We start from the raw sequence: 27,440 nt of genomic DNA, 5'->3' as shown, positions 1-27,440 counted from the left end.
AAATCATCCATCCCTGTCCTTCAGGGACATTATGCCATGTGTGTGGGTATTGTATGTCGGTCACGCCCGCTTCCCATGATCCGTTCAAATCGATTTCTTTCGGTAGCCTTGTCGTGAATCCGGTAATGGTGTTGTCGGGGAAGTAGGTCATGGAACTGTTACTAGGCAGAGTCAGAAAAAACATTTGTTTCTTCGTCTGTTCTTTTTTTCTTTTTTTGTGTCCTAATCACTGGATTCGGCATCAACAGACCAAGCGAGCTGCTGAGCAGGGCCACCCACAGACTGGACGGTTTTTTGTCAACCGAGAGGTTGTATATGCTTGTGGCTACGATCGTATAAATGACAATGATCTGACAGAAAAACACAATCTCGCTGCGGGGCACACTTCTCCCGCAGAATTTCCAATCAGGCATAGTCGATAATCTCCGATGCGTCTATCCACGTGTTGAACTTTTCAGGATATCCCAGCCACTTGACGAGTACTTGCTTCTTCTTGCCTTTGCCACGATGTGCAACAATTGTATCAACGCGATAAACGTTGTCTTCTTTTATAACCCGTTGCACTTCCTCTTCGTAAAAGGAACCTTCGAGAAGCTCTTGATCGAGGTCTTTCAACACGTAATAAGGGGGATTCCCCTTTACGGCTTTGTGTACGATGAACAGCTCTTCGCTCCAGTTAGGAAGGTAACCTTTGCGGAATTTTCCTTTGACTTTCGTGATACGTACGACTGTACCTGTTGCAAGTTTGGCATTGTACGGTATCCGAATCTTGTCTTTATACAGCGTATCCCAGACAGCACCCTCGTTTTGCTGCGATACTGACACCGGTGACATGTCAATACTCCGATGGTATGAATGGTTGTATGCTTCAGTCAAGTCCGAAAGCACGTCGACGTATCTGTGACTTCTGTGGCGGGTGAAATATCGCCACATGCGTGATTTAAGGGTGCGATTGAAGCGTTCCACTACACTCGCTTTTGTTTCCTCATTGTGGGTTGTGAAAAAGTGGATGTTGTTGTCCTTTAACCATTTTTAAAAGTAAACGTTTTTAAATTCACTGCCCTTGTCCGTCTGTAACACTCTCGGCTTTCGTTCGCTGATACGGAGAATCTCGGAGAAAGCACGCACAAGTGTTTTACCAAATTTATTTTTAATAGCAATAACCCATGCAAACTTTGAAAACACATCGATACATGTCACCAAGTACTTGAAGTCGTCATTATCCTCCTTCAGCTTTGTCACGTCCACAAGGTCAGCTTGCCATTGGGCATCTATACCTTCGACAATCACTCGACGACGGGTAAAACGATGTCTTATCGGTTTATGTAATGTGTAAACGTCCTGTGACATCAACCATTCCTTCACAGGAGTCTTTGTGGCACGCTGCAGTCTTTCAACACCTCCGTAGCTTGATGGTTTGGCCGGATCGTAGTAGCTCACTTCCATCGATCCCATGATGCTTTTGGCTTGTTTGCAACCCTTTGAATGAAGGCGGTAGGAGCGTTCATTTCTTTTAAAGCATTTTGAAACGTTGTCCACCCGGTCGGTTTGGTTTGTTTGGGCTTGCGGATTGCCGTGTTTATCAATTCTTTGATGCTGGTGTTTGGAACAGCCTCGTTCTTGTACATGAATTGACCTTTGTCATCCCAGCTCACCAAGGGATGATTGTCAATGAGGCTCATCAACTCCCTTGTGCGTGATACGTATGACTTTGGTACCTGAAAGAGTATGTCTCTCTCAACCCAGCTGCGGTCCGATTTTTCTTTGATTTCGATTGCCATTGGTTGGTTCATTTGCTTTTGCTGGTGAGTTATATAGCTCTGAAGTATTTGTTGGTACATTGTCAGTTTTGTGTCTTCGTCGAGGTCTGTTCTTTCCAGCACGGTATGCATTTCTCTATCCAATTCGTTCATAACCTTTGTGGTTGTTGATCGTTTAATGTCCTCCTTTTCTCTCATCTGATCCAGCATCCGGGCATCGACCAGTGCCATCTTTTTAACGTTTTCCATTACTTCCCAAACAACAGGCCGGCGAGTGCCGGGATGACCGTTGCCAGAAGTGTACCCAGGAATCCTCCTTTCTGTATAATTCTTCTTTTCCGTTTAATTCCGATGGTCTTGTTGGCAACTTGACGCAGTGTTGTCTTGTGTCGTCTTAGTTTGTTTTTTTGCTTTGGGGTGATACGGACGTTACCCTTCAGCACGTTATGGGCACATTCACAAATGCACTTGACCAGATCGTCACTAGCTGTTTTGATTACCGCTTTTCCGATCTGTGGCTTGGCCTTTGCAAGTGTCTTGAGCGTCTCGATGTGACGTTCTAGCCTCGCTGACATGCTTACAATGTATCAAGCCTTCTATGACTTGCGTTAGCTTTTATACATTGGGCACGTATACGATGGTTGTTTGGTCGGGAAAAACGTTTGTACGCAAGCGCATGTTTTCCGGTGTCGTCTGTTTAAAATCCAAAAGGAGATAGCCGTATGGTGTCGACGTGGCATCGTCGAACGCTTCTTGAATGATGCCGGGCTTCCTTGGAAAGACTTGCTTACCCAAATGATTGATTTGTGAAACATCTCTCGGATTTTTAAATACAATCAGGTAGTGGGCATTGAGACTAATTGTCCGATGCTCCTTTCCTTTGTTGAAAAGATTTTGGACGATGTACATTACGCTGATGTCTTTGTGATGACTTCCTTTGGTAAAGAGATTGGTAACAGATTGATTTGTTTCATTCATGAGGTCATCGATTATCAGTAAGTTCCGTTTTCTTACATCGAAATGATCCGGTGGTGGCAGTCCTTGGATAAATTCCACTGCTGGTATGGATGAAAACAAGGGCTGCCATTCTCCATAACACCACGTGATCGATTGTGGTGATGGTGATATCATCTCGTTCACATGTTTTAGCACTTTTGTAACGAAGTTTGTTTTACCACTTCCCGTAGGTCCGCTGATGACGCATGTAAATGGGTGTTGCAATCTTTCATTCATCTCTCCACATTGCACTGCGGTTGTCTGCTTATATAGGGTGATCATGATCTGTAAATTTTCATGATCTTTGTCAGCTTTGCTCTGCAAATCGGGCACGATTTCAGTGACTTTGCACACTCGATACAGCAGCACATGTGCTGGCATGGGAAGAGTAATGTATCCATGTCCAGGTCCAGACAAACCTTACATAAGCCACCCCATTTCTCTTTTGGTTTATCATTGTGTGTTTGTTTGGATGATTCTGAGGTGTTTGATTGCTTCTTGGGTGTTTGAACTTTGATTATGGTGGTAATGTCTGGGGTCTGCTCCGCGGCTTGTGTTCGTTCGGCTTCTTGTGCGTCTGTCACCAAATCGAGTAGCTTTGTGTATTCTCCCCCGGTACACCGCTTTTTTTCTACTAAATCCTTCACCAAGTCCTTGGAAAATCCGAACTGTATAGCCATCGTTGAGAAGGTGTTTTCTAACTTCATTATTAAATTGTCTGTTTGTGGGTTTTGACAGTTGATTTTCCGTATGTACTCCCTCCCTTTTTGCTTGATCAGAAAACTGCATCTGAACAATAATACAGTTAATTACACGACTTGTTGCCACAATCACTTATTGCGATACCCACCTTGGAAACCATTTGGCGTGTTCTTTCCATGGATCGTCGTCGTGTCTCCAGTCCCTAAGTCCACCCTTGCATGCGAAGCATTTCACTTTGTCCTGTATATGAATGTACTGAAATCCGGCTTCAGCCAATGCCAGTGGATTGGGTTTATTTTCACCGGGCCATGTCTGGAATGTGGCCAATCGCGATACCACTGACCTCATTTCCATTTTTAGACTTTCTGTTATTGCACCATACGGCGAATGTGTTGTGCAATGGAATGTTATGTATCTTTATGGCAAAACATGTGGGGAATTACCATGGGTGGTGTGATAACTGACGCGTATCACGTGAGTGGATGTGAATCATTGGTTGCCACTTTGCTGTCCAATGTGCTTCGGTGGTGGTGATGTCACGTATTGTCCTGACGTCACCTGTTGGTTTTCTATAAACTGTCATTCCATGATGGCGTCATCCAAACATCGTTGTCTCAAGTTTCAATGTACGTCATTGCACGATGTCGTCAAACCAGCTTCGTCAGGTGCGACGTCACAATGTACATCATCTCATGATGTCGTCATTTCGGTGTCGTCATGTCATTGTGACGTCAATCACCAATCCGATTCGGATTGGTGTTTGCTTTACACTATGAAGCCCGCACAACAAGGCAGCTGATGTCATCGCATGATGTCGTTATCCCCGTTTCGTCATCGAATGATGTCATCGATCCAGCAACGTCATACGTGATGTCATAGTGACGTCAAGCACCAATCCGTAGGATAAAACTCACTATATACTACTTCTGTCATCCTGGGGTTAGGACTTGGGTTGTTTATTTATGACCCTAATATTAAACGAACAAACCATCATGCAAATTATGTTTCAAAATACTGTAGACTCTATCAACTAAGAATAACTCCAACGCTAGAGAATACACCGGCATCTTTTCGACTACATGCCGATCTAACTGCCAAGATTTTCGAAGTGTTTCACACTTCATCCACGGTTGCCAGGTATTCTTCAAATTCTCAGGTATATTGCAATAAGATTTAGCTTAATACTTGCAAGTTAAAATTAGGCCAAAAATTCCAAAATTATGATCCATCAATAACAAAACAGTAGCATTGTTCCAAACAAAAACCATGTCAATCGAAGCAAAATTTGTTGTTTTGGATTTGTTTGTAAGTATATTCTTCAGAAAGAGTTCTGTTTCGTTTCATTTCGGCCTAAAGAGCTGCATTCGAAAAACTCGTAAACAATAATACCTTGAGTAAATTGTGCACCTGGCAACTCTACTTCAAGCTCAAACATCTCTCTTTCTCGGAGAAATTTTCTCCTCCTGGGAGAAGTGTGAATCGCTTGCTGCGTTCTGATTGGTCAATTTTGCTTATAGTGCCGTCTAACAGTAGGTTTTACAAATACGCTTACCGTTAGTCAGTTCTCCGTAGAGCAGTTGTTTAGGAATGCGATGGTTCGGCATCGGTGGACGTGGCCAGCCCATCTTATTTGTGCCTTTTTTTATGAGGGTAAGAGTGTTGGGCATGTTCGCTTTACTAAGAACTTCGGTGTCTGGGACTTTGTCCTGCCATCGAATCTTGAGAAGCTTTCGGAGGCAGGAAAAGTGGAAGTGGTTTACCTGCCTTACGTGTCTTCTATAAAGAGTCGAGGCCTCACACGCATACAGAAGGGTCGTCAGAATAACAGCTTTGTAAACTTTTAGCTTTGTGGGCAGTTTGATTCCCCGCCTCTCCCACACGTTAGACCTTAATCTAACGAAGGCGATAGATGCTTTGGCAATTCTGTTGTTGATTTCCAGATCTATGGTGGCTGTGTTAGAAAGAATACTACCGAGATACTTGAACTTCGACATGCATGCAATTGCTGGTCGTTTACAGTAATGAGTGGTTTGCTATAGGATTTTCCAGGGGCTGGCTGATACATTGCCTCTGTTTTTTTTAGTGCTGATTGTTAGTCCAAAATTATCGCAAGCAGAGGAGAACTTATTCATTTGTTGTTGGATTTTGCTTTTGGAGCAGGCATTCAGGGCACAGTCATCCGCGTACAGAAGTTCCTTAATGACAGTTTTGGTCACTTTGTTGATTGCTTTGAAGCGTCTCAGGTTAAACAGTTTTCCGTCACAACGAAAGCGAATTGGGATACCATTGCAGTCTTCATCTCTGAAAGCATCTGTTAGCATTGCTGAAAACATCATGCTAAATAAAGTAGGTGCCAGGACACAGGCACAGCCCTGTTTTACGCCATTTGTAACTGGGAAGGCTTCAGAGAATTCATTGTCATCAACAACGTCAACAAGATGTATGTGTTTGGGCATCCGTATTTGTGCACGATCTTCCACAATCCTTCCCTACTCACTGTATCAAAAGCTTTTGTCAAATCGACAAAGACAGTGTAGAGGTCTTGGTGTTGCTCCATGCATTTTTCTTGAAGCTGTCTGGCCGCAAAGTTCATATTCACAGTTCCTCGGCCCTGGCAAAATCCGCACTGGCTTTCAGGGAGGAGGCCTTGCTCGAGATGGTTCAAGAGGCGGTTAAGTAAGACACGAGCCAGAATTGTTCCAGCAATTGACAGAAGGGAGATTCCTCGATGGTTGTCGCACAGTTGGGGATTTCCCTTGCGTTTTTAAAATGTGCACTATAGATGATTGATTGATTGATTGACATTTTATTTGTTGCGAGTATAAACACACATATTCAGCAAAGTCAGATAAAACAAACGGTAACGTAGAATGTGTGGATACTGCAACGGGTGGCTGCGAAGTGACCTGGAAGGTCTTCTAGTCGAGCAGCCACCCTATGCGAAGTGACCTGGAAGGTCTTCTAGTCGATGCATCTTTGAAATCCTGAGGAAGTACACCTGTAACCCACATTAACTGAAATGAGTCAGTAAGACTGTCAACAAGGCCTTTGCCACCTGATTTGTAGATCTCTGCTGGTATAGAGTCAGGTCCAGGAGCTTTTCCCAGAGGTAAAAGGTCGATGGCTTGCTGAACTTCATCAACTGTTGGGAGGGCGTCAAGTTCACGATTGATGGTTACCTGAGGGAGGCGATCAATGGCTTCGTCGTTTATTTCTGAAGGCCTATTGAAGTGTTCGGCCCATCTTTTTAAGATTTGGCTCTTGGTAGTGAGTAGAGTTGATCCATTGATGTTAAAGAAAGGGCGTGGTTTAGAGGTGGACGGACCATACACAGTTTCTAAGGCGGTGTAGAAGCGCTTAGTGTCGTGCCTATCTGCACAGCTTTGGATCTCATCAGCTTTAGCACTAAGCCAAGAGTCTTGCATGTTTCGCAACTGGGCTTGAATCTTGCTGCGTATATTGGTAAAGGCAGTTTTCTTAGAAACATCCAAGGGGTTGCGTTGGTGATCTCTAAGTAGAAGACGCTTGGTTTCCAGCATTTCCATAATCTCTGCATCGTTTTCATCAAAGTCTTGATGGTTTCTGACTGCAGGGCCTAGTACCTTAGATGCGGTGGAGTGTAATGTGTCTCGTAAAGTGGTCCATTGACTTTCAATGTTGTTATCACTACTGGTTGTGATTGAGAGATTGTTTCTCAGGGCACATTGGAACTCCTTTACAGTGTCAGGGGACTTCAGCCGGTTAATATTGAGCCATTTTGTGACTGTTTGGCCTTGAGATCTTCTCTTGGGCTTGATGTGAAGCGTTAGGTTGGAGACTATTAAGCGGTGATCAGTCCAGCAGTCAGCACCACACATGGCTTTGGTCACACGTACGTCATGTTCGTCTTTGGCTCTGGTTATGACAAAATCAATGAGATGCCAGTGTTTAGAGCGGGGTGCATCCATGATGTTTTGTTTCGGGTAAGAAGACGGAACATAGTGTTTGTGATAGCTATGCCATGGGTGGCACAGCTTTTAGCAGAAGAAAACCATTGCTCTTGCACTTTCCTATACCATGTTTTCCAATAACGCCATTCCAGACCTGGTGCTCACAACCAACACGGGCATTGAAATCGCCAAGAATGAATAACTTCTCCGATTTGGGGATGGAAGCAATAAGAGAATCTAGTTCTTCATAGAATTTTTCCTTTGCATCGGAATTGTTGGTCATGGTGGGGGGACATAAGCACTAATCAGAGTGGCATTGTTTTTGCCAAGAATACCAAGAAACAATGCCTGCATACCAAGAAATAATTTATCCCTTTGGAAAATACATATATAGGCTGTGTAGTATAGCATAGCCTTCCATTTAGGCTAGGCTATACCATTTAACAGTAACCGAGGCTGGTAAACTGTTTGTTGCGTTGAGTAACAAGGCTTCAACTAGGTAAATCAACTGAGGTTCTGCTAATTTGCATTCATTGGCATTGTTTTTGCCAAGAATACCAAGAAACAATGCCTGCATACCAAGAAATAATTTATCCCTTTGGAAAATACATAGGCTGTGTAGTATAGCATAGCCTTCCATTTAGGCTAGGCTATACCATTTAACAGTAACCGAGGCTGGTAAACTGTTTGTTGCGTTGAGTAACAAGGCTTCAACTAGGTCAATCAACTGAGGGTTCTGCTAATTTGCATTCATTGGCATTGTTTTTGCCAAGAATACCAAGAAACAATGCCTGCATACCAAGAAATAATTTATCCCTTTGGAAAATACATATATAGGCTGTGTAGTATAGCATAGCCTTCCATTTAGGCTAGGCTATACCATTTAACAGTAACCGAGGCTGGTAAACTGTTTGTTGCGTTGAGTAACAAGGCTTCAACTAGGTAAATTCATTTACTTTAGTACAGTAACTTTAGTGTGTGAAAGTCAGCAGTGCTACGCGAACTACATTGTTTAAGCTTTTTAATTCATTACCCTGTATTCACGTAGAAGCACTGAATGCCTATGATGGGGGTGTTCGTCAAGTTCTGGGGGAGAATGGGACCGGAGGAATATTTGCCACGTACCCTCAAGACTACTTGTCGATCGGTGGTGGCTTGTGGGATCAGGTAAAGTTTTTCTAATGAAGTTTTGAAACCATAGGCCGTTTAGCGCTTAAAATTTTTGTCGATAAGAAAGGATAGCATACTAGCTGATGATATTTGTTCAGACCTTCTCCGTTCTATGCAGATGGCTCAGAAAAAATCCCCATCAATCGGATGATGGAAAACCCCCTTTTGAGCCCTTTTTCCAAATGACGTCACAATCCCTTTGGATCCAAAATATGAAAATTTCAAGTTTTTCAAAATAGGACTTATTAAAATACATCATTTTTTAGCTTTTTTCAAAGAGAACAAGTTTTTGTCTTATTAACCATAATCGTGAAAATGCACAGAAAAATAGCTAGGGGTTAAAACTTGCAAATTTCTGTTAAACTTTGAGAAAATTTGATGGAATTTAGTGTGTATACCTTCAAACATGAAAGAACCCATTCCATTGCAAAAAAAATAGTGAAGAAACATGTAAAATGTATTTTTGTTTTGTTTTCATAGATATTACTAAACAATATAATGAAATATACAGTAGGCTATAGATAAAAAATAGCTCATACAGCGTTGGAAATAAGAAGCCTTGTCAATGGACTTAAATGAACATCTCTGATTGCGATTGTAAATCTGGTAGCAATAAGTAAGTGCTCTAAGACATTTTTTAAGTAACAACGGTGAAGTAAGATTTCTACTTGAAGATGGATTTTTATTATTGTGCTATCAAACTAAAATAATGACATTATAATTCAATAAAAGTTGTAAGCAAGCGTCATACCTATTTTGTAATAGATCACCTCTATTTTAGAAACCCACACGATAGAGCCTCAATTGATATCTGCATCTTGTGTAGAAAAGATGAAGATTCGCCTAAGAATGTTGTTGGGTCTAAGGGCTTAAAAAGTATGAAGAAAACATGTAAGATGAAAGGAGAAGACCTGCACAAGAAATTGGCACAACTTGAAGCTTCTGAATCGAACATTGTGGTGCACATTAACTGCATAAAAACGCTTTACTGACCCGAGATCGATCGAACGCCCAGTACCTGTCAAAAACTTCGATCATCCATTGACCATGTGTTTAATTGGAAAGAAGATTGCTTTTTGTGTGAAAAGAGTTGCAACACATGTCGTGCGAAAAAAAACACCTTTAGAGAAGCAATGACACTTTCACTGCGTACAAATGTGCTCAAACGTGCTGAGGAAAGAGGAGATGAATGGGGACAGAAAATCCTCGCAAGAATGGAGAGTTGCAAGGAATTTGTTGCTGAGGAAGCTGTTGATCATTCACCATGCATGGTAGACTTTCGCATTAACGAGGAGAATCGAAGATCTTCTGCAGGTAGACCCGCCGACGTAGAAATGACAGAAACGTTTGAGAAGTTTTGCTACCACTTTGAAAACTCGATGGATTTGTGAAATATATTCTGTTATAGAGCTTCATGAAAAGATTTTGGAGTTTTAACAAAAACGGGTATTCACTGAAAACCTTTCGAGATAAATTGAAGAGTCGCTATAAAGAACATGTCTAATTTGTGAAAGGTGAAGGTCGCCATTCCGAGTTGGTTTGCTTCAAGAACATGGCAGACTATATCCTTAGAGAGATGACAAATTTTCAACGAAAGAAAGTGTTCTGTCAGCTGCAGCTAAAATCATAAAAGCGGATAGGCCTATAGGCTACGATCAAAAGTGGAAAAAACTAACTGGAAAAGGCGATCTGGTACAAAGACACCTCCTCAAGTGGGATATACGATATACAGTATACGGATATACGAGAACTGAAAATTTCAAAATCACAATATCCAAACGAACAAGTTATTGCTGATATTGACAAAGGAAGAAATTGGGTTCCTGAATCGTTGGATCGCTTTATGGCGCATTTGGTTGGATCCGAGGTAAAGAAATTGAGCATAAATCAATGCATTGTACAGTACAGGCCGCAAGACCGAGGACAGTGATCGCACCAATTTTATTTGGATTTGGTGTTCAGTTAGAGAAGACCGTTGGATCTAAATGGCTTGTCACACATTTTCAAACTTGGATTTACAATTACAGCTGATGAAGTGCTACGATTCAAGCAATCTGCGATTCAGAACGTTGACTCTAGTTTTGTAGAGCAGACACACGCTACCACATATTTGCACAATGGGTCGCAGATAATATAGACCACAATACTGCTACGTTATCTGGTAAAGGTAAACTTCATGGTATGGGGATTATCTGCTCAAGCAATGAACCTTTGCAAGGCCAATCTGGAAATGTACCACGCCTAAGAGAACGCAAGAAAGCAGACACAATTGTCGAAAAGAGGGGCGTCGTAATAGTCCCGTACCGGTACTACAAATCATCTGATTTTGGGTTAAGAATAAAAACTTTTTTTCACTTCTGCAGAACTTCGATATTGGTACCGAAGAATAGGAATGCTCGTACAATGAAGATGAAACGTGACAAGACGAAGAAGACGAGCATAAAGGCAACATCTTTGACGTTTTTGATGATAATTATTGATAGCTTCAATTTATGTTTCGCTTACTTTGTTTAATTCTCGAGAATATAGAAGGATAAGTCCAGCAGTGACAAATAATTTCAGATTTGCCTGAAATTCATAGATTTATCTCTTTGCTTAATCGGTAATAACTGATAACTGGGACTATATGGGACTCATGTTGTCAACCATGTTGTCAACCTCCGGTAATAACTGGGACTCATGTTGTCAACCTCCTCGCGGTGAGTCCTGGTAACTGCACAAAACAGGCTAATGACAACAAACAGAGACACATCAGGGCGTCTCTGGGGTGGTAAAAGGATAAACCCTCGGCCCCAGAGAACAAAGAAAGAAGCCAGAAAAAGTCCCAACCTCCTACATCGGTAATAACTCTTTTTCTGTACATTTTCAGGGTTCTGGTTAATACAAAAAGTTGTTCCCTTTGAAAAATGCTAATAAAGATGTATAATATGTCCTATTTTGAAAAACTTGAAATTTTCATATTTTGGACCCAAAGGAATTGTAACGTCATTTGAAAAAAGGGCCTAAAAAGAGGTTTCCCATCATCCGATGGATGGAGATATTTTTTTGAGCCATCGGCATAGTATGGGGAAGGTCTGAACAAAGTATCAGCTTGATAAAAAGAATTTCCCACAAACACCACGTTTTAAGGTCCCACGACTGCACTATTGTTCAGGGCTCGGCCTCGCGCTGTTCCCGTTTTTGACAGCAGATAGCTGATGCGTTTTTTCTCGGCTGATTCTGCGCCTTCGGAAATAAGGCTGCGCCATGTTTGTCGTTTTGCGGCTAAGTCTTTCCAAGAATCAACATCGATAGAGAATTCTTTTATTTAGGCTTTCAAAGTGTCTTTCAAGCGTTTTGTTTGACCACCCACTTGGTGTCTACCACTTTAGTTAGTTCTCCTTACAACAGTTGTTTTGAAATGTGATGGTATGGCATCCGGTGAAGGTGGCCTGCCTATCTAATTTGTGCCTTCTTTATAATGGTATTATAAAAGTGCCGGACATCCAGTGCCATAGGCTTTGTTCGGGTTTTTGCCAGACTTTATTAGTGTAATAACTTAGGCTGTTTTCCATGTTGAGGGGCATTTTCTTTTGTTTAAAACGTTAGTGAAAGCTGTGGCGAGTCTGTGTAGGCTCTTATCTTAGTTTTTCAAGCATTTTGGAGTGAATTCTCTGGACACCAACTTCTCGGCTTGATGTCGTGCTTTTAATCGTTATTTTGATTTCTGATAGGGGAATTGGTGATGTGAGATCATCATCGTTTTCTGGATAGCCATTATACAACTCTTGATATTGTTTCTTTATCATGCTTTCGAATTTATTGTTAGGAGTGTGAGTGCTCCGTTGTTTAATGTGTTTAGCAATTTCCTTTGCTGTGCCGTGATGGGTGGTGCTGCAGTTGATGTTCTTTTGGCGGAAGGATCAAGTTTTCTGAGTAGTTTCCACGCTTCATGGCTAGGGTGCTTGAAGTCCATTTTTTGTATCGTTTCTATCCATCTGTCTTTTTTATATTGACTGAGGGAGTTCAGTAGTTCAATTCTGTAGAAACGTGAGTGCTGCTATTTTGTTGGTACATTGTTAGAAGGGTTTTGCTGTCTTTTGTCCATGCGGGAATATATGCTTCCGTAGTCTACTCCGCTTGGGATGTGTTTGCCAGTGCTATTGAGAATGAATTTGTGAAATCTCGAGATATTTTTTCTTATAGGTTGGTTCATGATAGGATGGAAGACTGTCTTTCATCCCATCATTTCGTCGTCCATTTCTTATTCATTTTCCATTTTAAAATCTGCCATCCGTCCCAAGCCATTTTCTGGTTACTAGGCTAGTAAGCGTTAAAGGTTAAACAGCTGTTTAGCCTATAGAACTCAGAAATATGCTTGAATTACTTTCAGTGATGCCCATGTAATTGACGACACGACGTTTAGTCTATAAGTAGCCTACTCTCAACTGCGGAAAGAAATATTTCATTGCATCTCAAAAACTAGAGCCAATTTAAAACAAATAGCAAGTGCATTTTCGGAATCAGAGGTCTCGAGATACCCTAAAACGACTCTCACATTCCGTTCCTTTCAATTTTTTTTGGCCAGTGTTATGTTTTTTCTGCATTTGCTTTTTTTATTTCTTGTGTTTGGTCGTGATATGGATCAATTTGAGTTTGACACAAAATACAAATAGCCTAAATTATATGAGATAGGCCTACCAATGTTATTTGTCGCAGATCTTCGCCACTGCCTTATTGGTTGGCATTATATTTGCCGTCACTGATAGAAAAAATAATAACATCACATCTGGGCTGACACCAATTATCATCGGCTTGCTTGTCTTCACAATCGGTGAGTTTAATTTTTGTAAAATTATCTTTCCAGTATAGGCAGTTCGATGTCTGCCTATATTTACAATGATGATTAAAAAATATATTTACTGTATATTTTCATTGCTCTTGGTCTAAAGTGAGACTTGATCTTTCATCAAAAATCACTTGACGGACACGTGTTCAAGGCTGGATCTTATCGGCTTTTAAATTCTTTGGCAACTTGTTGTCATGACATTTGATGTAAAGGCGGTAGAAGAGGATGGTTGTCTTCTTGCTAGTGTAGTATCTTTAGGCAAATGGAAAACTAAAGTTTTAGAAATTATAAGGATTGTTGGTGTATCGTTTTCAACAATTTCGATGATTTTTACTATTTGTAGTCATAAGAGCTGTTTATAGTCATAATTGCCTTCTCTTCTGCAAAGTTTAATTCACTGACGATTGATATACGTTACATCAACCTGGTTTACAGGTCTTTCTTTTGGCGTCAATTGCGGTTACGCCATCAACCCTGCTCGTGACTTCGGGCCAAGGCTCTTCACCGCTTGCGCTGGATGGGGCTCGGCAGTTTTTACGTGAGAATGACGGTTCTTTATTTACTACAATAAGAAAAAATCTTGATCTCGACTGTTTAAAACAGGGGTGTCCAAACTACGCCTGCGGGCCAACTGCGGCCGCGGTCCAGTTTTCATTGGCCCGCGTCAAATTTTGAAAACACAATTGAATATGACCCGCACAAGAAGCTTGAGCTCAACTCTGTTGCACTTCTCAGTTTTAACACTAGATGGATTCAGCCACGGCAACAGTTGCGAAGCACGCTACTAAACAAAATTAATCAATTCAAAGAAATGTAGGCTAATCTAGCCAAACACATGTAGAAAAAAAGAAAAAAAAGCTAACTACAAAACCTATTTTTAGTGGGAGGGTGGTTCGTTTGAGCAAAGTAATGGTCCGATCAGTGCCGGTCTTAAGGTATGTCGGACCCTGTGCCGAATATGCTTTGCGGGCCCCAATGACAATGATCCAATTCAGTAGCGTAGCTAGGTATTTTGAAAGGGGAAGGGGGTGGTTTGACGGTCGGCGGGCGAGCACCCAGCGGCGGAGGTCTGGAGGGCCTCCCCAAAAAAATTATAAAAAATTACTTTGAATTTGGGGCATTCTGAGAGCATGTTCAACAAAAATTTGGGTATGAATATTACTGTGAAATGGTGCTGTCCGGTGGCATAGCAAAAGGAAGATCATGCTTTCTTTGGCGTTTATCGGAAATAAAGCTATGTCTCTATGTTGAGTCTGGATGCAACCTATTTCGTCCACTGAAAAATTCGTACCCCGATTTCTTACCCTAACATCGGAGTAACAAAATCAAATTTCGACCTATTTCGTCCCCTGAAAAGATCGAGAGAAATTTTGAAATGTTTGCGGCAACTCCGATCAGCTACTTCGGCTCTGTTGTTTTTTCTCGATCTTTTTAGGGTACGAAATGTTCAGGGGACGAAATAGGTTGACTGGCACTGGTCCGGGAGGAAAATTGCACAGAAAAATCAATTCAGTTTCCAGACCTGCAAAAAATGGTCCGATTAAGCGGGTAGTCCGATTAAACATGAGCCAATTAAGCGGGGTTGATTGTATAACTGAAAACGTCTCGTGACTGCCTTTCCTACAAGCAGTGCCGGTCTTTGAGGTGTGCAAACCGTGCGATCGCACAGGGCCGCAAATTAGGGGGCCCACAATTTACTAAGAAAATGCAGTAATTTTTGTCATTTCCAATAGAAAAAATCAATTCGATTCACAAGCAAGTACCGGTATCCCTGAAGTCAGTTGCGGCTTTAGGAATTAGCAACAAGAAAACATGGAGACTCAGCTTTATTTCCGAAAAATGCCAAAGAAAACATGATCTTATCCTTTTGCTATGCCACCGGACAGCACTATTTTATAGTTAATATTCATACCCAAATTTTTGTTGAACATGTGCTCAAAATGCACCAAGCGCTCAGAATGCACTCAAAGTAATTTTTCAAAATTTTCTGGGGGAGGTCCGCCAGACCCCACTCCGCTGGGTGTCGCCTTCGGCGAACACGCCGTCAGGCTTCGCCCGCCGGCCGTCAAACTCCCCTCCCCTTTCAAAATACTTAGCTACGCTACTGAATTGGATCATTATCATTGGGGCCCGCAAAGCACATTCCGCACAGGGCCCGAAACACCCTAACAGCGGCACTGCTACAACATACAGTCTTCAAGCTAAGGCCGAATTTTAAGGACAAAAATGAGTAAAAAATGTAATGCGGCCCGTGACTAAAAACTTTGGGCACCCATGATCTAAGAATAAGCCCTCTAGTTTGCTGACAAAGAAACCAATGAAATTGCAGTCGGGATTAAGGAGCTTGTAGTGTATGGTTCATGTAGGCCTACCATACGTCCCGTTTTAGGCAGAACAGTCCCGCTTTTTAACGTCTTGTCCCGGCGTTCCGACCGGTCCCGCTTTGCAAATACTAGTAGGGGAAAGGCGTGTAATATGAACCCTTGTGTAACATGAACCCCCTGCTATTTCAGCAAAGCGGGGAAAAAATTATTAGTCTTCTAACAGCTTCACTTAAGTTAGTTTGCTGGTCATTCAACTATAAACTTGTTTGGTAAAAGTCTGTGTTGTTTGAGAGGTATGACTGAGGTTGTGAAGGTTTGAAGCTGGTTTGATATTATTTTGCAGAAAGAGAAACTGTTGAAAACGACAGGCTTTTATTATTCTTTCTTTTGCTGTACAGAAAAAATCTAAATTCGAATTATTTTGTAACATTAACGTCTATTCCTTTCTATGTTCGAACTGAAGCCGATATTTAGGCACAGAGAATATTTGCATGAACTCTCGATGACAATACAGTCCATGAAGACAGCCGTGATGGCTTTAAATGTAGGCCTGTGTAATAATATTGGAAAATGTAAAGTTAAAAAATCACAACTAAGGGGGTTGGTCTTTGAAGGCGTCCCCGAACACAAAGCTTTGAAGTCACAAAAATATGGTAAGCCTATTCAATCATAGGCAACAATGTGAACAGACATCTGGTACTGGTAGCTCTGTCAACTTGAGGGTCAGTTTTTTTGCGTGTATAAAATTTCAGAAATCGCTTCTGTTATTTTCAAGGTAGCCTAAATGTACGACAAAGTGTAAATTATCATGTTGCAGGTCGCGATTTTGGATATTACATCCTCTTCAGGACAACTTTATAATAATAATCACTAGCCTACAGCAGGGCTACTCAACTAATGTTAGCAAAGGTCCATTTTGACAAGTTGAATATTTTTGCGGTCCGTTGAATATTTCATTTGCAACCACGAAAATTAAACAACCAATAGCCTACGAGCACCGAAACACTTTTCAGGTAGTATGTAACACGACTTGGATTTTTGTCTGACACAAACAAAGAAATAAAAAAGAAAAAAATGTATTGTGTTTCTTTGTAGTGTAGCTGTGTGGATCGCACATCAGAGAAGACGGCAAAGCGTTGGGGGTCTGGGGACGAAGGCCCCCAACTCCTTGGATAATCACAAAAAATTGCTTCTCCCTAATGGAAATCTGTTTAAAGAGGGCCTAAAATGTGGCAATGAGGTTATTCTTCCAGAAGCCCGAGGTCCACCTTCAACACCCAGAAGGTCCGGATTCGGACTGCGGTCCGCCAGTTGAGTAGCCCTGGACTACAGTAACACTTACAACAGTCCAGTTTAGAAAAAGGCTAAAATTGTTATACGGTTGCTAAGAAACAAATAAGTTAAGTCTACGAGCAGTAATAATAACAACTTTATGCAATTTATCAAGGTAAATAGGCAGAGGTGGGCAGTAACTAGTTACAAAAGTAACTAGTTACTTTTTGAGTAACTGTAACGGTAACTTCGTTACTATTTTCCAAAAGTAACGAAACGCGGTAACTGGTTCCTATTTTGCACTTTTTCAACAGTTACAAGTTACTTTTGTATTGAAATTTCTGTTTCTAATTGCTGTCCATTTCTCTGCACATGTTTGTGTCATGCTTTATGCGTGTTTGCTGCGCGTTGCGCCATAATGCATTCTTCTCGCAGCTGTATCGGAGCAGCACTGCCCATGCGCGGCGCTCTTGTTTTGTGATCTTATGGAGCAGGATTGCCATATTGGCGAATTCATCGCCAAAATCCAGAAATCTGGCGATTTTTTAAGACGTTTGGCTTCATATTTATGGTTTGGCGATTTGGCTCTTTTTTAGCGCTTTTTGAGAACTGATTTGGCTAAATTAATTGCTTTTCGTGATTGATCAATATGTGACTTTCTATGCAATGTTTAGCAAAAGTGTTTGGCAACACTTGATAGCTTAGTTCATGTTTTTTTTTGTTTGTTTTGTTTTATTATCTTTATCCTGCATTGCGGGAAAGCGGACTTGAGCGCTATGCATCGGTGTACGTCTTCTGACATACACATGACATAACAAAAAATATTTCTGGCACTGCAAATGAAAACTCGAACCAATCATAAACTACGTTTTCCGTGACGTGAAAAAGGACGAAAAGAAGATGATACAAAGCAAATCAAGTCCTGGATTTTCTATCAGCTGTTTGTTTGTTTATTTGTTTTTTATATTTTTACCCTGCATTGCGAGAAAGCGGACTTGAGCGCTATGCATCGGTGTACGCCTTCTGACATACACCTGACCCACGCTGCAGCCGACTGCAATGTCTGTTTCCGGTTGTCTACTCTACTTATTACTTAAATTTGGTACTACCCATTACTCGAAATCGATCACTGGGTAGAAACAATTATCGTAAAGTTTCTTGCCCAGAGAAACAACAGCAAGTGCGGGTGGCTGGAGTCGAACATGCAGGCTCTCGACTGCGAGCCCAACGCGCTAACCACTCGGCCACTGCTGTCGTATAGCTGCCAGAGGTGTACAGGAGCCGTAGTTTTGGAGTATGTAGGACCCGGAGTCTCGGTGTTACGTTCACTGTTCGCAACCTTATTACATCATTGTTTTCTCGATTCAAAATCGGAAGTCGATGTCTAAGTAACTTCGAGTCATAGCAGGGAAAACAAATTATTTCTTTTGTTTCGAGCATTTAAAGAGAATATAGTTTCGGGAGAAAGTTTGCTTTTTTGTACCAAAGACAGGCAAAACACAACAATAACACAGGGTTGAGCATTACAACAACATATTTTACATATTTACAAGTACATATTTTACAACAAGTACATATTTTACAAGTTTATTACAACAGTCAAACGTTTTCGGCTTAACTTAAGCCCTCATCAGGAATCTGAAAATATGTATAAATTGCGATAAATTTAAACTTTTTGAAAGTAACTATAACTAACTGACTATAAGCATCAAGAAACACGCAATGATTATAAGCAATAGTGTGGAAAACAGACAGACGGAAAACAAATTACATTAGGAAAAGGCAACTGCGTAACTAGAAAAGAATTTGCACCACAGGGTACGTGATACATCTAATAAATGTTGAGGAGAATGGATGCGCCTCCCGCAAATAATTGTTTGTTTAAATTTGGATTACAGCGTTTATGTTGAGATTTACGAGTAACTGAAAGTAACTAGTAACTGTAACTAGTTACATTTTTGAAATCGGTAACTGTAACGGTAACTCAGTTACCATTTTGGCCAAGCAACTGTAACTCAGTTACTTTTGAAAGTAACTTTGCCCACCTCTGTAAATAGGTCATACATCAGTAAAGAGTGCAAATAATTTGCATAAAAATTATTATTAGGCCTACTGTTTGTAGACTAAATTTATTTGTTTTTTAGCAACCGCATAACAATTTTAGCTTTTATCTAAACTGAACTGATTTGAATTTTACTGTGGGCTACTGATCATAAAGTTCTACTGAAGAAGATTCAATACTTGAAATCGCGATTTGCAGCATGACAATTTGATATTTGGCTGTCGTGCGTTTACTTTGAACACAAAACTTCCAGGTGTTGGGTCCTTTGAATCCGTAATTGGGCTTCTCTCTAGCACCGGCTTGACTGGGCATATAGTGTATAGTGTTGCCTAATAAGTTACGTTAATAATACGGCTTGCCCCAATATTTTTGCATATCACTTTTTTTGCTTGAAAAAGTTTGTCCGTGGGAATACCATCCAAGTGATAACGAATTCTAATATTGATTCGTGAACAAATGATTGTTCAAGAACCTTGACGCTTGGACCACAACGATCTTAACCCATTAACCGCTGACGTTGCGTTGCTGCAACGCTTACTTTGAGCCTTTATAAACTCATTTCAAAAGCAACTTTCTATCTAAAAAAATGAATATTCTTGTCATTTGAACTCTACATAAAGTGTTTAAAACCTTATTTAAAAAAAATAATTTATTTTGTATACTTAAAATCATCGCTCTTTTACGACACTTTTCACGCATTTCGAGCGCATTTTGTTAGTCGTATTTCAATATGCATTAATTCAATAAAATAATTTCAAAAATTGGCTTAAAGTATAGTGTAGTGATGCTAGAACATACCAGTGTAAGCACATCTTCTAAATGTGTGAAGAGCCGGAGATATTTAAGTGCAAACTTTGCTGTACCATTTCTGCAACGTCAGCGTAAAACCGATACTTTATTATGCATATGCAGTGTAGTAGACACGCATCGTTGTTTCGTAAAGAGATGCTGATAACGGGCGAAAACTTCTGTTTGTTTGCTAAGAAAGCATTTACGAAACAAAGTGACAATTGACCTGATTTGCAAATAATTTCTGAGAATTACTGGCCAATAACCAGTTTTCCAACTCTAAACGATACTTAGTTGTCTTACTAATGGCTTGACCGAAATAGAGCTGGATATTGTTTTCTGTCTCACAAAGTCGCACGGTAACTGATTGTTACAAGAGGCAGGCCGAGCTACTGCTATTTTTTCCGAACGCATTACGTTACACTAAATAATGTCTCGCCGGAAGTTTCTACTGTAGAGGAGGCATTAGCCGATTTCGAAGATATGGAGTATTGTGAAGAAGATGAAATTGACATGGTCATAGCACCACCAGATCCTGCTGTAGTTAGCGACGAAGAGGGTATGGACGAAAACGATTTGACAGAAAGTGGAGCAGTGCTACCAGACGCTGCAGGAGAGATTGAAATTCATTGCAACCCAGTACAAAGTGATGATGTGCCAACGACCCCAGTTCCAAAGAAATAACGCAGCTTATCGGAAGTAAAATGGAGTAGGAAAAAGACTTCTTTCTTATTTTCTCCTGTAAGCAAAAAAGCTGACAAGCTGGAAGATTTGGAAAGGAAATTGCTGGGACTAGAGTTTCGACGACAAGTGACTGTGAAACTTTTGAACTCCAAACGCTTGCAATCTTTGCCACTGGCCGCCCAAGTGTTTTTGCTCTTGAATATAGCCGACCAAATAATTCTACATCGCACCACTGTCTAAAAACTATTCCCTGCAATAAAAGACGTCGTTGCAGACAGTGTCACAGCCAAACGCGTTGTCTTTGTGGGATGTGTGATGTTCCTCTTCATCAGCATTGCAACGAATTGTACCACAAAAACAGGCCATAATCCAAAGTAGATGTGTTCAAGGACATTGTGTTTTATTGAGTGCATTTTTCGTGTACTTTCATTACTCGTATGTTGTTATGCCACATGATTTCGTTGTTTGCAATTGTGAATAAAAAACTATGTTTTCGCACTTGACTAAAATATGGTCTTAGATTTTTATATGTTCAAAGGAAAAAAAGAAAACGGTCAAAAGAGAGACGCAGAAGACGCAAAGGGAAAGAAGTCTTAACACTCGATTAGTCAAACAATTAAAAAAAAATTTATCGCTTAACCGCTGACGTTGCGTTTCTGCAACGCCTCAGATTTTGTATAAACAAACAAAAAAAATTCAATTTTTTTTACTAATTGTCCAAACTGGAAGGGTGCTACTAACATATCAAAAAATGAAAAAAAATTAACTTCTAGAAATAGGTGCGGCGTTTAATGGGTTAATATGGCATGAACTTTTGTGGGGGAAATTTACAGACTTTACCCCCGAAAAGCGCGGTTGACTGCTCAGGCGTGGTCTACCTACTTTTGTATTGTTCCGTCACGTCACATTTCTACGATAATCGGTTATCACAAAGACACGAGTGATTGGCATTTCCTTTCTGTTTAACAACAATGCTCACCAACGCGCGAAGATTGAATCAGTATTTTGTTTATAATGACGATTATGTTTACAGGGAGCCAAATGGCATGCATTGGTGGTGGGTTCCAATCATTGGCCCAAGCATGGGAGGCTTGCTTGGAGCATTCATTTACAAACTTATGATTGGAATGCATTTGGGAAAACCTAAAGATGTTGTAAATCCTCCTGACGGAAGTAACGATGAAGAAAGAAACAGTTTTGTAGGCGAAAACATCAAGTCAGACCATCCCGATCCAGAACATACAAAATTATAACAAATCTCATCAAAGGTGTCATATCTTCAGTTACACTTCATACATCCTGCGTGTAGTCACTTTGATTTCATACAATCACACAACACCACACTTTGTAGCTATAAGACACGACATAGTTATCTGGAGATGCAGCCTGATTTGTCACACCTTGCAGATTTTGATTACCTCTACTGCTAGTGTCTGACGGCAATTTTTTAAGATTGCTGCTGCGTAATGATATAAAAGCGTTTTGTTGCCTTGGGGACGCAGTAGAAAATGACAAAAAGTACCGTAAGTTGAAACACGCTTAATCGGGCAGCTAAAAAGCGATTAAAAGTCTGACTGAAATTTTCGGAATCATTTTTTGTTTTTCAACGTCTAATGATGTTAAAACAGATTGTGTAACCTGGGGAAGACAGTAAAAAAGACATTAAAACATAATTTTTCATTCAGCCACCAATACTTGGCAAAATTCTGCAGAATGTTTCAAATCAGGCCATATCTCTTGGTAGCCATGGACACGACAAAGTGAGGACTGTTCAAATACCGAATAGTCGCGAAGACGGGGCCCCATACTTTATGCTCTTAGTGCGAACACGAATATTTGTCATTCGTAAGCCGTTTGTGTTTTTCTCTGAGAGCTAGGTAGGCCTACAAGATTTTAGAAACACGAAGATTTAATTTTGTCATGATTTTTTATGAACGATCGAGATTTGTTCAAAATAATTGCACGTGAATAAAAATGTATTCTAATGTTTATGAAAGAAAAAATGCTTCATATTCATCTTCGCAATTTTTGTTCGTGTTTGCCGAGCGCAAAAGTTAAAGATAAAACGTCACAAACCAACAAGCCTAAGGATGGCAATTTAGACAACTGTTGTTTTGTTTCAAATTCGGTAAACGCACGGATTGCTTGAATGATGTGCATAAAGTCTTTGCTACAGTTATCTGATTCGTTTTCATGGCAATGGTTGGGGTACACATTCAAGTAAAAATAAAATCTAACACGCATGTTGCATAACTCATGAAATCCTTCACTTTATATAGTAGCTTATTTGCATGTATTCTCTTGGTCGCTTCAATAATAGTTAACTTAGTGTAGCTCGGCGTTTGTTTTTTATGTTAAATGTTGTTGTTGGTCAGTTACGCTTTGTTTGTTTATGACTACAAAAGTAACCTCTCTACTCAAATTGTAGTTTGAAATTATTACAATATTAAAGGTTGTTTTTTACATAAAATTTTTATATCTTTTGTCTTACCGGTACTTCAAAAATAATGCAACTACGAGGCCTAAAAAGTAAAATTTTATAAGCAAATGAAAATATTGGTATACTAAAAAAATTCGTCCTTGATTCGCCATCACATTTTCAGAGGTCTACAGGTGCGCATTGAAGGTAAAAAAGGTTAAGAAATGCTGGAGTATCTGTTTAAAACATTCTCAAAAATGTTAGGTCTACAACAGTGCATCCTAACATTCCTTTTTGTCAAGTATTCTTTATTAGATTTCACCCGTCTTCGAACTTCGAACACTGATACTTTTGGGAATGATTTCGAGTACACTTTGCAAATTAAATAAAACTTAACAATTAGATTTAAGAACTTTTTTTAAATCTATGAATTTTCACTCACTTAAAACTTTCCATAGCCCACTAAGGAAAGCGTAAAAGTTTAGAAAAACAATGCTCTAGTTTAGGATCTAGGTCGTAATATTTTTCATCAGAGAAAAAATTAAAAGATGAAATTTTTTTGCAAATACTTCCATAAAGAACTTCCATCTCTTCCTTTGATGTTTTAAAACGTAACTACGACTGTATGAAGTCTAGCTAGCTTACAATTCAAATACCTTCGTAATAGTTACGAATGGCCTTGACGTGCGACGAAATCGTCGCTACGAACAAATGTTCGTAGCAAAGACAATAGTATGCAGCTCTAGATCTGTTGCGTTGCAGGGGTTGAAGAGACAGGTTATGTAAGAATGTAACGTCAGAGCTTGTCAATTTTATTACATTTGTTAGTGTACACAGCATGTTTAAAACTGAAATTCATTACAAGTTTCGCACATTCCTGCAATCCTGAGGTACAATAAAAAAATAATGAAAAATGCATTAGCCTACTCCTTTCAACTTCTAAACCGTGATCATTTGCGCATAGTGGACCACTTTAATTAAATAAAAATCTGATTACGATCCTCTCTATCTGTATAGCCCATCAGAAAATTTAATCTATGAAGTACATGGAAGATAGCCCAACACCATAGTTCGAGCAGGTAACGTTTTCAGATGAGAGTCGAGGCAACGTAATATTATAATTTTGTTAGAAACAAAGGGATATAGTGGGAAGGAAAGGGTGTTTCATCACTTGTTTGCACTGTGGTATCTTGGTTGAAAAACTTATCTTTCCGCTCTGTATAAATGTGTATATGTCTTGATAAAACACTAAACCACTGATTGAGGAGGCATGGAAAGCAAAACAATTTTCTGAGAGTACGAGACGTTCCAAACGAAGTGCTGCTAAATGTTCTGAAATCCTAAATTTTGTTTTAATATCTTAAAACTACAATGGTTTACTTTAACAAGCTAGAGAGGATACAAAACCGCACGAATCAATCCAAAGGTAATTTTTATTAACTCATTAATCTGGCGTAGGCTTAGCCTGGTTACGACAAAGCATCCACATCATCAGTGCAAAGGTATTTGTGAATTTAAGCTACTTAAACTATACAACTTGCAAAATATTACGCTAAACATTTGACATATATCGACATCATTATGCTTTTCTTCGGTATAGTTTGTTTATGGTATTTGAAAAAAATAATTTTAGTCCCCTTCACAGGTTACAAAACTTGCAATTCCATTTCAGCCTGTGAGTTTTCATTTTCAAGGATTTTGGGTTGGATGCACCAACGGATAATAACTTGAGGCCGATTACGCTTAGCGCTTGATTGGTAAATTAAGGATATGTTTGTGCAAAGTTCATCTGTGGATCAGTAATCGGCGATTTTCATCAGCAGATTAGGCTACGGTTGGTGGATACGAAATAAAGTTTGTCCGCGAATAAATCTGTTTGATTGGTGGATAATCTGTTTTGGTGCATCCAACCCTAAATTTTCAGTGAGTTGATCAAAAGCAGTTTAGAATTTTTTCTGGGTATTTGCATTTTTACTCCCCACTCTCAGCAGTTAGTTGTGCATTCCGTGCTTTGTACCAACAATATGTCAACAATTTGTGATTTATACACTTGAATTATTTCAATAAGTAAAGCTTGGATTCCTATGGTTATTTTTAGCACTACACACATGTTGAAAAAATGTTAAATAAAGTGTTGTCCTCAGGTGTGCAATATTGCTGTACTATTGAACAAAATCCCAACTCAACATTAAACAACGTTGAAACGACATGATATTTATAGGTTTTACAACATTTGGTATGGTGCAATAGGGAAGCAGTGATACGTAGGTCTGGATTTGTTCTTCAGAAAAGCGGGAGAGAGCCACAACTTCTTTCCTCGGATGTAGAAGGAATCCTGAACAAAGCGTTAATGTCTTTACTTTATCACATGGTAATTCACAATTTGTTACAAGGCACATTATCCAATAAAATTAGTGGAACGGTTGATATTGTTACATTTTATCCAAGGGTTTATAACGACTCGGCGTTAGGGCTATATTTTTGTCGACTATTCAGTTATTTCACATCTTTATTGAAATCGCTGTTCTATTTTGCTGACCAACTGGCAAGGGCAAATGGAGTAAGATGGTATGGACATGTGATAAGGAGGGAGGAAGGAAGTTTTCTTAGAAAGGCACTAGATCTAAAGGTGGATGGGAAGAGGAAACGCGGTCGTCCAAGAAGAACGTGGAAACAACAAGTGAAGGATGAATTTAAAAAAGTCGGACTGAAGGAGGAAGATGCAAGGGACAGGGTGAAATGGATAAAAGGGATTAAAACAATTGCTGCGCGGAAACAATCGGCCACCCCCACTAGTAGGGAACAAACCGAGGTTGGATTATGATGATGATAATGATGATTTTCATACAAGCCAAATAACGGCAATAATGTTTTGACAGTTGGTAACATTTTTATGCAAACAAATGTCTTATTTTATCGCAATTATCGCAAAACATACTGTAGATGCAATTGCTTTATTAAAGCGCCACTTCTCAACATGCACAAGAATGGAAGAGGATGAGAAAATAAAGTATTCAACGGGCGGTCACAAGCCTCCTTTCAGGGCAATTTGTCGTCACGGGTCTTTAGATCTCACGCAAGAAAAAGTGATATTGAGGAAAAATTGCCTATAGTCGTGTCTGCATTGCCAAGCAATGGGTAGAACAAGCACCTTCTCGTGGTCTCTCCCGTCAGTACCATATCTCCAAGGAAAAAAAATATTCGAAGCGAAGCTTGTCACACTCGAGCAAACCAGGCCCTGGTTCAGCGCAGGGTGGATAGGGAAACGCCCTTCTCAGGGCGCGGCAGCTCCTCTGTCGAAAGTACCGACGACCCACCGTACTGCAGCTGAACACCGAGGGCATTACGGCCAGCAAGCTCAGCATCATCGAGTATCTGGCCACAAAACATCAGGCCCTCGTTATTCTCATCCAGGAGACCCACTGCACATCTGTGGATAAGTTGGTATTACCCAACTTCACACTCGCAGGCGCAGGCATCAGCAGGAAACACGGCCTCGCCACGTTTGTCCATGAGCAACTGAGCTGGACGCCAATAGACCAGTCCAGTGCCCAATCGGAGATAGAGTGGCTATGCATAGACATATCAGGCTATCACATCATCAATGTCTATAAGCCACCACCTTCACGCTTAACACCAACAGCCATCCCAGTGTTCCCCCAACCCAGCCTCTATGCTGGCGATTTTAATTGCCACCACGTTGACTGGGGCTACAACACCACCAACACCGACGGAGAAAGCTTGGCCTCATGGTCAGCCAATAATAACCTCACCCTACTTCACGATCCCAAGGGTGCAGCGAGCTTCTTCTCCAGACGCTGGAACACTGGTACAAACCCCGATCTGGCTTTCGCAAGTGATGGCCTTGATAATTGCCAACCGGACAGACGTGTGCTAGAGAAGTTTCCCAGGTCCCAACATCGACCCTCGATTATCACGGCTTCAACGCTCATAATACCTGTCCGAGCAAGCCTGTTAAGCGATGGAACTTCAGAATGGCTAACTGGGAGTACTATAGCCTCCTCACCAATGAAGCCACACAGTACCTCCCATCCCCTCACAGGCTCACACCAACAACGTGGAAGAAGCCTACCAGGACTGTTGTGATGCAATAACATCAGCGGCATAACAATCCATCCCCCGCGGCCGACGAAAGACCTACATACCGTGCTGGGATAAGGAGTGCGAAAGCCTCTACTCCGACTTCCTCCACGCTACCCAGGGCAATGACACCAACAGCTCAGCCACACCTCTGCTGGCAAGGCTGGACTCAAAGAGGAAGGAGCGCTGGACAGAAGCCGTTGAATCAATCGATTTCACGCACTCCAGCCGCATAGAATGGCGTACTGTACATTGAACAACCTAACTGGCATATCACGTGCCTCCCGTCAACAATGTCCCGTTTCGGCAAATTCCATCGCCTCACAACTCGTGGAGAACGGAAATACAAATCGAGAGACCGTGAATCAGATAGATCCGTCTTACAAGAAATGACGGACCTCTGA

The 27,440-nt window shown here is 40.6% G+C and overlaps 1 protein-coding gene across 7 annotated transcripts in view; it reads left to right on the top strand.

The window, feature by feature from the left end:
* The window catches only part of LOC145769666 (aquaporin-3-like), a 138,441-nt gene extending 113,041 nt beyond the window's left edge, over positions 1 to 25,400 (top strand). For 6 of the 7 annotated variants that reach the window (XM_082581338.1, XM_082581340.1, XM_082581341.1 and 3 more), the window contains 4 exons: positions 8,436 to 8,554; positions 13,256 to 13,370; positions 13,821 to 13,923; positions 21,550 to 25,400. In XM_082581338.1, coding sequence (XP_082437464.1) covers positions 8,436 to 8,554; positions 13,256 to 13,370; positions 13,821 to 13,923; positions 21,550 to 21,769 — 557 coding nt within the window. In that variant the 3' untranslated portion in view covers positions 21,770 to 25,400. The remainder of the gene's footprint in view (positions 1 to 8,435; positions 8,555 to 13,255; positions 13,371 to 13,820; positions 13,924 to 21,549) is intronic. The other variant, XM_082581336.1, reaches the window with a different exon arrangement.
* Positions 25,401 to 27,440: the final 2,040 nt, after the last annotated feature.

This window comes from Aplidium turbinatum, chromosome 4, assembly GCF_918807975.1.
Source record: "Aplidium turbinatum chromosome 4, kaAplTurb1.1, whole genome shotgun sequence".
Taxonomy (NCBI): Eukaryota; Metazoa; Chordata; class Ascidiacea; order Aplousobranchia; family Polyclinidae; genus Aplidium; species Aplidium turbinatum.
Note: the sequence above shows the minus strand (reverse complement) of the source record. Positions and strands in the feature narration are given on the sequence as shown.